This window comes from Nansenia antarctica (assembly GCF_963989245.1).
Source record: "Nansenia antarctica genome assembly, chromosome: 14".
Classification (NCBI taxonomy): Eukaryota; Metazoa; Chordata; class Actinopteri; order Argentiniformes; family Microstomatidae; genus Nansenia; species Nansenia antarctica.
In genome coordinates this window covers 13874054-13886789 of record NC_137684.1, presented here as the reverse complement: position 1 = coordinate 13886789, position 12736 = coordinate 13874054, and the positions used below count along the sequence as shown (strand labels likewise).

Sequence of the window (12736 nt, the reverse complement as noted above, 5' to 3'; positions counted from 1 at the left end):
GGGGCACAGCCTGGGCGTGGTGGTGTGGGTCTGAGGGTCTGCGTGGCTCTAGTCTGAGTCTGAGCTGCAGCTGTCGGTGGCGGGCTGCCGCAGGGCCTCGTCCAGGGGGGCCAGCGTGCCGTCCCTCCTCACCCCCATGGGCCTGATCAGCTGCTGCCTGGGGAGGGAAACACAAACTGTATTACTACTGGGAAACATGTGTTCTACAACAGAATGTTTGGATACTGGATTCTGATTGGCTAGCAACAGTGGTAAATACCCCAACAACCCACAGTTCAGTCCGCATTTCCAGTATCAATGCGCCTCCCAATCAATCTGATTAAGAACACCTGTGCTGACCTACAATGCAATGGTTGATCTGGTTTATGGGACTATTATTCTGTGGTGGAAGGATATGTATTCTGAAACGATTAATGATTGTAAATGAATGAGTTTAATGTTATAACTGTGTATTTATTTATTTTATTACGGTATGTGGTGGCTGTTGTAGAAAAGCAATGTACCAATCGAGGGCGGGGGTTGTGGACTCATTTACCACTGTACAGGGTTTCCCTACTCGGCTTCGCCTCGTGCCACAACCCTGTACCAGAGGTAAATGAGTCCACAACCCCCTTCCTCTCATGGTCAATTGCTTCCTTATCCATACGCTAGGTCAGCAGGGTGCATTAGGCCGGGGATGTCCAGCATGGCCAGTCAGAGTAAAGGCAACAAGTGACCCTGATACAGAGGCAGACCGGAAGCTGTTGCATTCTTAAAAACAGAGGCCGAATTAGTTTCAAGCTTTGATTAAATTCTCTCCCTAGAGGTTTGATGCGTTGGTAGACCGACACCCTCCACGTCTGCTGTTCTGCTCCCTGTAAACGATGTGGTACATCTTTCTTTTCCCTATCATTCGGGCGCTCAAGGACCCTTGGAAAGACGTGCCTCCCCCCCTTCCACACACCCCTGCCCCCCCTTCCACACACCCCTGTTCCATCACCCTCCCCAGGTCCCTCCCCCTCTCAGGCAGTTTAATTACAGGATCAGTGCTCAGTCTAATCTCCTCAAAGACATGGCTGCCCCTTCATCCTAATCCAATTATATCTGCACTGTGGTGTCACCAGCTCCCCCTAAGATGATTTATCAGAGAATTATCCAATCAAAGACTTTAAAAAGGGGCTCATCTGCATTCATTTGTAGGATTGGACACTCAGATGAACATGAGACTCCTGCTTCCTCAGGACGACTCAGACCAAGAAGAACAAGTCTCCAGAAGTCACGGCGTTTTGTTCGGTTGAAGAAATGAATACGACACAAAGGAAATTCAAAGATCTTATCTGGTGCTTTAGTGAGAAGGCAGTGAGTAATCTTGCGTCTGCCGATGACTACGTGCACTTCGGCGCCACATCCTGTCTCCGGTGCGTCATGAGGTTCCCGACATCGATCACCACGACCGCAAAGCATCAATAACAGACGGCAGGTTGACGGGTTAGGAGGTCGGTAGTGACAGATACGTCTCTGAGGTATTCTTCAGAAGAAAGACACTCAATCAAACTCCTGCAAACAACCTCCTCCCCTTCAGTACGCCGTGTCCCCTCCCACCTGTCCAAGGCCCTATGACATCACCCAGGGCCGCGGTGGAGAATGGCCAGTAACGAGGAAGGTGAAAGGAGATAACATAGTTCCATAGGAAACAAAACAAAACCTCACAGCCCACACCCCACCCAATCACATCAGTCCCAGACTGTTCTCTCTCTTTCTATCAATTAGTCCCATGGCCCACCCTATTACCACTCAGCATAGAGGACACAAACTAGAAGATGTAAAGAGGGTGGGGGGGGGGGGGTCAGAGCCTGTGCTAATTGGAGGACCAGTTAAGCATCGAGGGGAAGCACATTCTTGCGAGGCCCTGGCGGATCTCCTGAGAGCCCTGTCGGGGCTGTGCTGGTGACTGCCGCGCGGCCCTCTCTCTCCCCCCCCACCCCCGGTGACTGCCGCGCGGCCCTCTCCCTCACCCTCTCCACCACATCTATTTCCAGCCCCCCCCCACACACAACAGAACAGGGGGGAAGAGGAGAAAGAGGATCGAGCTCCAGAAAAGAATCTGCCCGCTGTAAGGCACACGCGTCTCATTACAACTCAACCTCTTCTAAGGCCGTACAATGACAATGTCAGCTTTCTTCTGCTTTCTTCTGCTTTCCAACATATACATCCCGCCGCTCCCCCCTCCCCCCCTCCACCCTGTCTGTGGCTCAGATTTGGCTCCCCAGCTGAATGGAGCAGAAAGGTACAGAAAGGCGGGACACGTATATGTTATTAACAAGCTGAATGCAGCGGCATAGAAGAGGAGAAAGGAGCCGAGGCCCGAGGACCCTACTGTGTGTGCCAATTAGGCGGTAATTAACGGCGTGCTGGTAATGATGGTGCACCGGAGCGCCGACGGCTCCCATTGACTCCTGCTGAATGCCCCGGCGCTGTGGAAGGCCGGCCCTAATTGACGCCGGGCCTAACGGCAAGAGATTCTTCCTCTAATGAACCGGTTGGCAGGGAGCGGCGCTCAGTGTCGACCCCTCGCAGAAAGCGTCGTTTCTGACTAGCGTTAGCTTCTTGCGCTCGCTAACGGAAAAGGTCAACATGAATACAGCAGACCTCCGGATTCGAGGGGACAAATAACCGACAGGGATAATTCAAACAGGGAGATGGAACTGTTGTGTATGGAGAAAGGTTAATCATGTTGCTTAAGGGGTTGTGATGTGGTACTGTACAATGGCAAACTGTTGATCATTTTTCGGGTCATGGCATTCAGAAGATTATGGACTCATTGGAGAAACGGGTTTACCTTGACAACTTGTCAAACATGTTGACGAGTTTCTGGGCTTCGTACTCCTTCTGCTCCTCCGTCATCTCCTCTATGGGGTTGGGCATGGGCTCCTCCACGTGGCCGGTGATGGGGTTGATGCTGACACAGACAGGGCAGCAGGATGAGTCGTACACACAAGGCTTTAGGGTTACACATCGCTGGATCCGTCGTTGATAAGCCCCATCTCACAGGCTCATATCAACCTAGTCTACAGTACATTTATACAACGGTCAATCAAATGTGTCAGTAATGAAAATGTAATACGGTATGTAATATGTCGCATTACGGTAATTTTATACGTTCAATCGTGACACAAACTCTTTTTAAGCATGGGTAGCTTGCACTGTTTGATCGCGTCATCAGAAAAACTTATCTTGAATCCGGTAAACATTCAGTCTTTTCGGCTGAATGTTTTTTTTTTGTGCTATTTTTGGCAGAATAATTTTGGTGGCCAGAACGTTCTGTGCATCCCTAATAGTGATGGTGAGTTGGACTGGTGATCAGAAGGTCATGAGTTCAAATCCCACCTGGGAACACCACCACTAGTGTGCCTTCGGGTAAGGCATTTAGCCCTAAATTACTCCAGGAAGACTGTCCCTATAATCTCTAATTGGATGTCGCTTTGGATAAAAGATCAAATCAAATAATGTAAACAACAAAATCATTTAATTGAACATCTGTCACTGACAAGAGCAGAAGGAGAGGTGCTACAGACAGGTCTGTGGTGGCACACCGGGACGTTGGCCTGCCCATCAACTGTCCAAAAATCGGGCCTGGCTTGCTTCGAGCCCGCCGGATCCAGGCTGAAATGTAACTCTATTTTTCTATTTTTAATTTCTTTTTTAATGTCGGTTGAGAGAGGACGCTGGCGTTGCTTGTTCGCCGCTTCTCCGCCCGAAGTCTAGATATACTTGGAGTATACAGAGTAGATTGTCCTACAAAGACACTTAGATTTAGATTTAGTAATCAAAAAATGTATTAGACCCCCTATACTTTCTTTTATTTATTTTTTGTTTCTTTTTATTTTACTACTCGATCTTTTCAGTTTGTAAAGCGTCTTTGAGTGTCTAGAAAAGCGCTATACAAGTCTAATGTATTATTATTATTATTATTATTATTATAGTCTACAGTATGTGGACTCACAAGGGTTTAGCAGACTTGTATTCTTCTGTGTCAGAGTCTTCATCGTCAGAGTACTGTGTCTCCCCTCGCCCTCCGGCCAGCAGACCGCGGGCCACCAGGAGTCCTGCGGCGTTCCCGTAGCCCGTGTACTTCAACAGGTTGTCCACTACAGGAAGTCAGCACAAAACATCTCATTAACTGACAAACGGTTGAGGCACAGTACCTACATGTACAACAATGACATATCATCATTTATCATGTCCCTCTACATGTGTTTGCTGTTTCAATACAAACTAGACATAAGGTGAGTTGTCGTTAGTCATTTCTGAATGAAAAAGAGGCTAACATCATTTATTTACAACATGACAACCGACAGATAAGTGTGTGGTACTTTGCCGTGTACTGTTCCATCTGGACACATACAGCCTACACCTTTACCCTCCCGTCTACATCCCTCCCCTCCCTCTACCTCTCCCCCTCCTCCCTCCCCTCTCTCACCACTCTCCCCTTCCTCCCCTCTCTCCCCCTCCCCTCTCTCACCACTCTCCCCTTCCTCCCTCCTCCCTCCCCTCTCTCCCCCTCCTCCCTCCCCTCTCTCACCACTCTCACCCTCCTCCCTCCCCTCTCTCACCCTCCCCTCTCTCACCACTCTCACCCTCCTCCCTCCCCTCTCTCCCCCTCCTCTCTCACCCCTCCTCCCCCACCTCTCTCACCCCTCCTCCCCCACCTCTCTCACCCCTCCTCCCCCCCTCTCTCACCGCTCTCTTTGCAGAGGACAAAGAGGAACTCGGCAGCGCTCTGCTTGACGCCCATGTCCACGTGGGTCATCAGACGCACCAGCTTGTTCCTGACCGCCGTGCCAACCTCTGGCCTGACCTTCACCTCCGTCAGAGGGGGCAACACCTGAAAACACACACAACACCTGAGAACACACACAACACCTGAACACACACAACACCTGAACACACACAACACCTGAACACACACACCACCTGAGAACACACACAACACCTGAGAACACACACAACACCTGAGGACACACACAACACCTGAGAACACATCTAATACCTGAGAACACATCTAATACCTGAGGACACCATGCTACCATGAACCCATAACCCATTGTTACAATTTGGCTAAACACAGTTAGCTGAACTGAAGGATGGAAGCATGATCTAGTGTGCCCATCCATGCTGGGTGTCTAGTGGGCTGCCGCAGGGCTACATGGTTTGGCTGTCAGGTGACGGAGAGTACTGAAGCACAGTCAGGTGACAGAGAGTACTGAAGCACAGTCAGGTGACAGAGAGTACTGAAGCACAGTCAGGTGACAGAGAGTACTGAAGCACAGTCAGGTACCTGAGTCTTGATGTACCTGCGGATCTCCCTGTGGTACCTGGAGCCCTCGGTCAGCAGGCTGAGCACCGGGGTCAGGCCCTCTTTGTAGTTGGCGCCCTGCTTGGGATGAGACACACATGAGGCGGTTGATGGCCCTACAGTCCCCTGTGCTGATAGGACAGCCACTCTGTCGCCCTACAGTCCTCTGTGCTGATAGGACAGCCACTCTGTCGCCCTACAGTCCTCTGTGCTGATAGGACAGCCACTCTGTCGCCCTACAGTCCCCTGTGCTGATAGGACAGCCACTCTGTCGCCCTACAGTCCTCTGTGCTGATAGGACAGCCACTCTGTCGCCCTACAGTCCTCTGTGCTGATAGGACAGCCACTCTGTCGCCCTACAGTCCTCTGTGCTGATAGGACAGCCACTCTGTCGCCCTACAGTCCTCTGTGCTGATAGGACAGCCACTCTGTCGGAAACATTTCATCGGCTCAGTATAGAGAACCATGGCTGATCTACAGAGGGATGGGAGGTGGACCAGATTCGGAAAATGTTGTGCAGTATTGTAGCATAACAGCAGGGTTGGACAGTAACGCTCGTGCCCGCACATGCCCGCACATCGTGCCCGCACATGCCCGCTTGCCCGGAGCAAGTAAAAAAATTAGCCGGGTTCGTTTGCGCGAGCCCGACGACGCTGCTGGATCCTGGATATGTTTACCTGTGTGCAGGAAGAACAACAGACGGCGCAGGCGCCAGACTAGACTAGATGATCGTGGAGTGAAGATATTATTAAAGCGTACGCGCCTGTCGATCACCCGTCGCATCGCGTACGCTTTGATAATATCTTCACTCACGATCATCTAGTCTGGTCTGGCGCCTGCGCCGTCTGTTGTTCTTCCTGCACACAGGTAAACATATCCAGGATCCAGCAGCGTCGTCGGGCTCGCGCAAACAAACCCGGCAAATGTTTTACTTGCTCCGGGCAAGCGTTACTGTCGAACCCTGAACAGTGAGATGAACGTGACCCTGACTCGTCTTCAGGCCGCTGAAGGTGACCCTTACCTTGTCTATCCTTTTCTCCATGAAGTCCAGCAGCACCTGGACCACGTCCATGTTCTTGCCGCTGTACTCCTCCTGGCCTCCCTGGACCGGCAGGTGGATCAGCACGTCCAGGCACGCCACGGGGAGGTTACTCAGCAGGTTGATAGCATGGCTGCAGGAGGTCAACCACCGTTAGCGAAACACGACCCGACGATAGACTCTAATGTACACTTCAATAGAGGACTGAACTCAATGGACCGATGGATCGATGGATGACCGATGAGACGGGAGAATACTACTGTTTGATCAAATCATAGGATGGCAACACTTAGCTGTTATACATGTCATTGATTATTCTTTGAGACAGTTTAACTTGTGTCAGAAAACGCTGGGCATTCCATCAGGTCCAATAGAGTAGGGCAAAGTCTACTCTAGACAATGGCCTAAACCGGCGTGACCAGAGGCCACAACAACAGACTCCATAGGGCCGTGGGGTGGGTCATCAATCACTTTTACATGACACCCCTTCAGTCTCTTTCTCTGGGCCAAACATTCTTGACATTCTTGCATCCGAACAATTCTTTTGTCATCTATTCCCATTATGGAACAACATCAAAAGACAACATGCCATACGAGACTAATGAGAACCAATTTGGATCTATAACAAACGTGTTCTTATGAGATGAGGACCCTGTTACTGTTTACTAGAATAGTTATCATTCATTGATGATGATTCATTCATTCATTAATTATTCGTGGCGAGCCGCACATTTTCTCCGCCACTAATTGATTCAGTCCACTTTATGACCGGAGAACAGAAAAAAATCAGATTGAAGCTAGTTTAGGCCGCTTTCAGACCTACATTTCGTTCCGATTTAGGATGTAGTAAGTTGACGCGCTTGCAAAACAGTTTTGTGATTGGTCCGAATTTAGCGGGACATTTGGATTTCTGGAAATCCCTTCCCTCTCTCTTCGCCCGTCGCGCGTCCCTTTAATCGCGTAAGCGTATCCTAATCGAAAATGCAACATCATCAGCGACGACCTTGGGTTCTTGCATTTACTGCTGTTCTCTGGTTCATGTTCTTATACTAGTGCTCACAATAGAGTATTTTAAATGAACATTCGTAATGTAGTCTAGTCTCTGATGTTCATGGTCAACTAAATCAGGCTATTTTGTGAAACAAATATTGTTCCCGAGCAGCCTCGCATCTAACGCTAGCTTCGAACTATTGATAGCATAAACGTTGGTAAATGTCACAAACGACACAGTATTGGCAGGAGGAAAGAAGGGGAGTCGAATTTTTATTGACAACGGATTTACATGCTGGAAAAACATGCAGCTAAAATTCAGGGAACATTTGGACAATAAGAGACACAACGGAGCTGTGGTTGCCATGTTGCCACCCTCTAGTTTTCGGTGAAATTACGTCTTTGTATTGAGCGCCAGTGCGTGCACGCGGAGAAAAATGCGCGAAAAAGGTACACTCCGCCACTAATGTGAAAAATCCTGGAGGAAACACTGCACACACACCACAGAGTCAACAAAGTGTTATGGGAGGGATGCATGGTGCTTAGCCCCGCTAAGTGAAGAGCAGATGGAGATGTCTCCCCCTCCTGAGACATCTACTGCCCCCCAGCACTGTCTCCTGAAGACACCCGCTTTTCCCCTCTACTGTGTCCCCTAAAAACTTCTATTGACCCCCCTTGTACTGTTTCTCTGTTTCTCCAGTGTCTATATATCTTCTTATTTATTTTTTTAAACCCTAGGTTTAGAAGGTGATATAGAAGAAGGTTTTTCCTTCTCTCAATGGCCCCGGGCCTGAGCTGGATTACTCTTCCTGCTACGACTGGTGGATTGATGATTCACTTGCTTAGTCAAATGTATCGATTGTAAGTCGCTTTGGAATAAGGCGTCTGCTAAATGCCAAAAATGTAAAAATGTAAATGTAAAAATGAGAAGGGTGTCCAACCTGTGTGCTTCCTCTGTTTTCTCTTCTGTCTGAGTCTTTAGCATCAAAAGATGGCGCAAGATGGCGGTTATGAGGCGGAGCTGGTGGTCACCATCCTATCAAATGAAGGATGTACAACAGCATGATTCCTCAAGGAAGTCTCTGATTGGTTCAAATAAACGGAGGGGGGGAGGGGGGGGGACTTGCCAGGCAGGGGTAAAGAGGATAAATAATCGGGCTGTGGGAAAAGCTGGAAAAATAACCACAATAAAATGAAAATCAATGATTAGTCATATTTGCAAAGACAGTGTAATTAAGCAGAGAGAGAGAGAGAGAGAGAGAGAGAGAGAGAGAGAGAGAGAGAGAGAGAGAGAGAGAGAGAGAGAGAGAGACAGAGACAGAGACAGAGACAGAGAGAGAGAGAGAGAGAGAGAGAGAGAGAGAGAGAGAGAGACAGAGACAGAGACAGAGACAGAGAGAGAGATACACAGAGAGAGAGGAGTAAGAAGAGATTGAGTGAAGGTGAAACGGTCACTATGGTGATTGAGGAAAAAAATTGAGGAATTTGGGATTTGGAAAACCTGCCGAGGGGGACATAACACACAAAACAGCCTCACTGTGACTCACTGGACACAGGCTTCTGGCTCCGCAAGCAAATGAGCATGAGGTGAACACAGGGCTGCTCTGGGGAGAGGGCGGGGCCTGGCCATGAGGTGAACACAGGGCTGCTCTGGGGAGAGGGCGGGGCCTGGCCATGAGGTGAACACAGGGCTGCTCTGGGGAGAGGGCGGGGCCTGGCCATGAGGTGAACACAGGGCTGCTCTGGGGAGAGGGCGGGGCCTGGCCATGAGGTGAACACAGGGCTGCTCTGGGGAGAGGGCGGGGCCTGGCCATGAGGTGAACACAGGGCTGCTCTGGGGAGAGGGCGGGGCCTGGCCATGAGGTGAACACAGGGCTGCTCTGGGGAGAGGGCGGAGCCTGGCCATGAGGTGAACACAGGGCTGCTCTGGGGAGAGGGCGGGGCCTGGCCATGAGGTGAACACAGGGCTGCTCTGGGGAGGGGGCGTGGCCTGGCCATGAGGTGAACACAGGGCTGCTCTGGGGAGAGGGCGGGGCCTGGCCATGAGGTGAACACAGGGCTGCTCTGGGGAGAGGGCGGGGCCTGGCCATGAGGTGAACACAGGGCTGCTCTGGGGAGGGGGCGGGGCCTGGCCATGAGGTGAACACAGGGCTGCTCTGGGGAGAGGGCGGGGCCTGGCCATGAGGTGAACACAGGGCTGCTCTGGGGAGAGGGCGGGGCCTGGCCATGAGGTGAACACAGGGCTGCTCTGGGGAGAGGGCGGGGCCTGGCCATGAGGTGAACACAGGGCTGCTCTGGGGAGAGGGCGGGGCCTGGCCATGAGGTGAACACAGGGCTGCTCTGGGGAGAGGGCGGGGCCTGGCCATGAGGACACAGCACCATCATAGCAGTATCAGAACACATTTGGGAAAAACGTTTTGAACAAGGTGCTTTTGCTTTTCTTTTCTTTCGCAATCCAGACCAGATACAGTTACAGTATCTATGCATGACTCTAGCCAGCCTTAACTGGTCTCAGATGTCTAAATACAGCATCAAATAAACTAAATCAATGGTATCATATGCAGCTGGTGCACATTCAGTGGCACACACTGATGAGGTCAGACGCTCTGTCAACAGGGGTGTTCATGCTGTGATGGGCAGGGTTCCTACAAGTTTCAACAAGTCAAATTTAGACCTTTTTTTAGACCTCTTTGAATAGAGTTTTAGACCTATTCGCGACACCATATGATAGCTTTTTTTGATTTCACTGCCATACAGACAAAAAAGGAAGCGAATTGCCATTTTTGGGGTTCCAGCTTGATTAATTTCCGCAGATGTGGTCGGAATGACTTCCTTGCAGGATAAGCCGAATAACTGAAATCTGGGACCTTTTTAGGCCTTATCAATTGGAATGCTGGATTTGAGACTTTAAGGCTTTTTAAGACCAGCGCGGGATCCCTGGATGGGGTGACACTATGGGCTGAGTGAGCCCTGAGCGGGGAGGCAACATAATATCATCTCACTAACACCCCGGGCTCATCACAGACGGCTGTGGAGGTGCCAAGGGGGCTTAAGCGAGGTCAGATAAGTGATAAACCTCTTACCGCTGGACAGGCTTAGGGTCAGGGTTTAAGGGATAGAGAGGTTGTCTGTTCAAGAGAGCTAGCCTGAACCAGGCTCCATTCAAAACTGTTTATTGTCTGCTGCTACACTCCCCCCCCAAAAATAAAAATAAAAGATATATTTGGTTTTATGCCTGAAACCAAAATTAACTAAAAACTTAACCTTCTTAACGTATATTTTGAAACCATGAAATCATGTTTTTTTTTTTTTAAATGATGTCATGCATGTTTGATCATTATTTCAAGCGTCACAGGACATTTCCATCTGGATCCACAAGGGGATATCGGCTACGAGGAGTTGATGTTAATTATTAATCCCCTTGTGGATACAAATGCAAGAGTGCTGTGTATGTAAATATGTATGTAAAGTATATGTAAATACATATGTAATGATACACACACACACATACACAGCACTCTTGCATTTTCACAAACGACTGTCAACGACTCTGCTCACCTCGTCAGTGTTGTCCGACAGCGTGAGGTTGAACAGGGCCTTCAGCGCCTCCATGGCCCTCTCGTTGTCCTCCGCAGGGACGGGCCTGGCCTGGGGGTCCGGGGGCGCCGCCTCGTATGGCCCCACCCAGCGCACGTCCAGGGTGTGCTCCAGCACCTCGGTGAGGAGCGTCACGGCGTGCAGTTCCCTGCGCAGACCCCCCCTGACGTCGGGCCGCAGCGCAGAGAGCAGGAAGAGCAGCCGCAGGGAGAACAGGCCCACCTCGTGGCGCCCGGCGCGGGCGGCGTGCAGACGCGTGCACAGGCCCCGCGCCAGCTGCACCTCCGCCCCCACCTGCTGGGCCGCCACGCTGTTGAACACCACGTTGCATAAGCACTTCAGGGCCTCCACCACCACCCGCTCCTCCTCCTCCGTCTGCGCCTCCTCCTGTTGGGCGCTGCTCCTACTACCGCCGTCGCCCCCCCCGGCCTCCTCTCCTCCGCCCTGCAGCCGGGCTAGGCCCGCCAGGACCAGCATGCCCTCCCGTGTGGCCACGGGTCCGAGGACGCGCTTGTCCCGGGACAGGATGCGGAGGGTCTCCAGGCAGGTGCGCTGGCAGCCAGGCTGCACCTGCCTCCCGAGCACCGTCAGCAAGCCCTGACACAGCCTCTGTGTGAGGAGGAGGGGAGGAGGAAGGGACGCTCGTGTCAGGGGAAGAGTGATTAGTAGAGCTGGTACTAGACTAGAGCTCTGACTGGCAGATCATGGATCATGATCTTACATCGGTACTACAGAGAGGCTGTTAGTAGTACAAACGAAATGACTATAGTATAGTAGAAGACGAAACAACAAACAGATCATGTTCATATCAACAACGGAGCGATAGAGGTAACAGGTTATGCTTACAATCCGCAGGGGCTCCTCTGTCTGGTCGAAGGTGAAGGTGTGACTGTTCTGTAAAAGGGATGAATGACAGTCTCATCATGGGTGTCCTGTCTCCTTATATTGTCTGCTAGGCTGCTAACAGTGTTGGCATGATCGTTACTAACAGTACGACACAGCTACACGAGCACAGGGGAATGTCGCTAATCGCATGAATAGACAGTAAGATGTTTGGCCTCAAATAGCAAGCCACATAGTCAGCTGTTGAGCTTAGCATGAGGCCGGTGGCTAGCTGTCACCATCATGTCCATCACTTCCTGCAACAGACAGAGAGCTTTAAACTCGTCGATGCATGTTTCTCTGTAGAAAGCTAACATGTATATATATTGAGAGAGAGATTTAAACAGTAGCATGCATTCCTGCCAGAACGGTTCTGGTTGTGCAAACGTGTTAGATAACTAGCTAGTTAGCTCCCTAGGCTAGCTGTGTGTGTTGTGGTCGGTCCTGCCTCACCTCCCGGATGAACCTCTGCAGAAGCTTCTCGATGTCCTCTTCATTCTCAGTCTCCAGCTGCGACACAATATCGTTCAGATCCATCGTTGGAACAGACCTGGAGAGCTAATGAGGTGATAAAGTAGTAACCGTTTTAATAGCGTTATTATTCAGTCCAATGTGTTTCTCTGATCGGTGTCACATACGACTGGTCCCTGCTACACACACCCCTCTGTCTGCTTCCTGGGTTTTAACTTTCACCCTCGCACGTCATAGAGGGGGCGGGGCCTGGAGGGGGTGCAGAGGGGGTGGGGGGGTGGATGGATGTGTGGTTTTTTAAACAAACAGAAAGTGTGTGATCTCTTGATATGACTTGGATATACAGGAGCACGAGCCAACAGTCAAGACTGCTTAGGTTACATGATGTGACGTCATGTAAACTGGGTTGAGTGATCATGTTG

General features: G+C 50.7%; 1 protein-coding gene across 1 annotated transcript; it reads right to left on the bottom strand.

Annotated features, from left to right (window-relative positions):
* On the bottom strand, window positions 1-12433 carry ric8b (RIC8 guanine nucleotide exchange factor B). Its single transcript, XM_080545195.1, has 10 exons — window positions 12297-12433; window positions 11808-11855; window positions 10923-11570; window positions 8306-8400; window positions 6357-6507; window positions 5318-5413; window positions 4720-4864; window positions 3983-4127; window positions 2819-2938; window positions 1-157 (listed from the first exon to the last, which is right to left on the bottom strand). The coding sequence occupies exons 1-10, from the start codon at window positions 12378-12380 to the stop codon at window positions 49-51; spliced, it is 1641 nt and encodes a 546-aa protein (XP_080401321.1). The 5' UTR covers window positions 12381-12433; the 3' UTR covers window positions 1-48.
* Window positions 12434-12736: the final 303 nt, after the last annotated feature.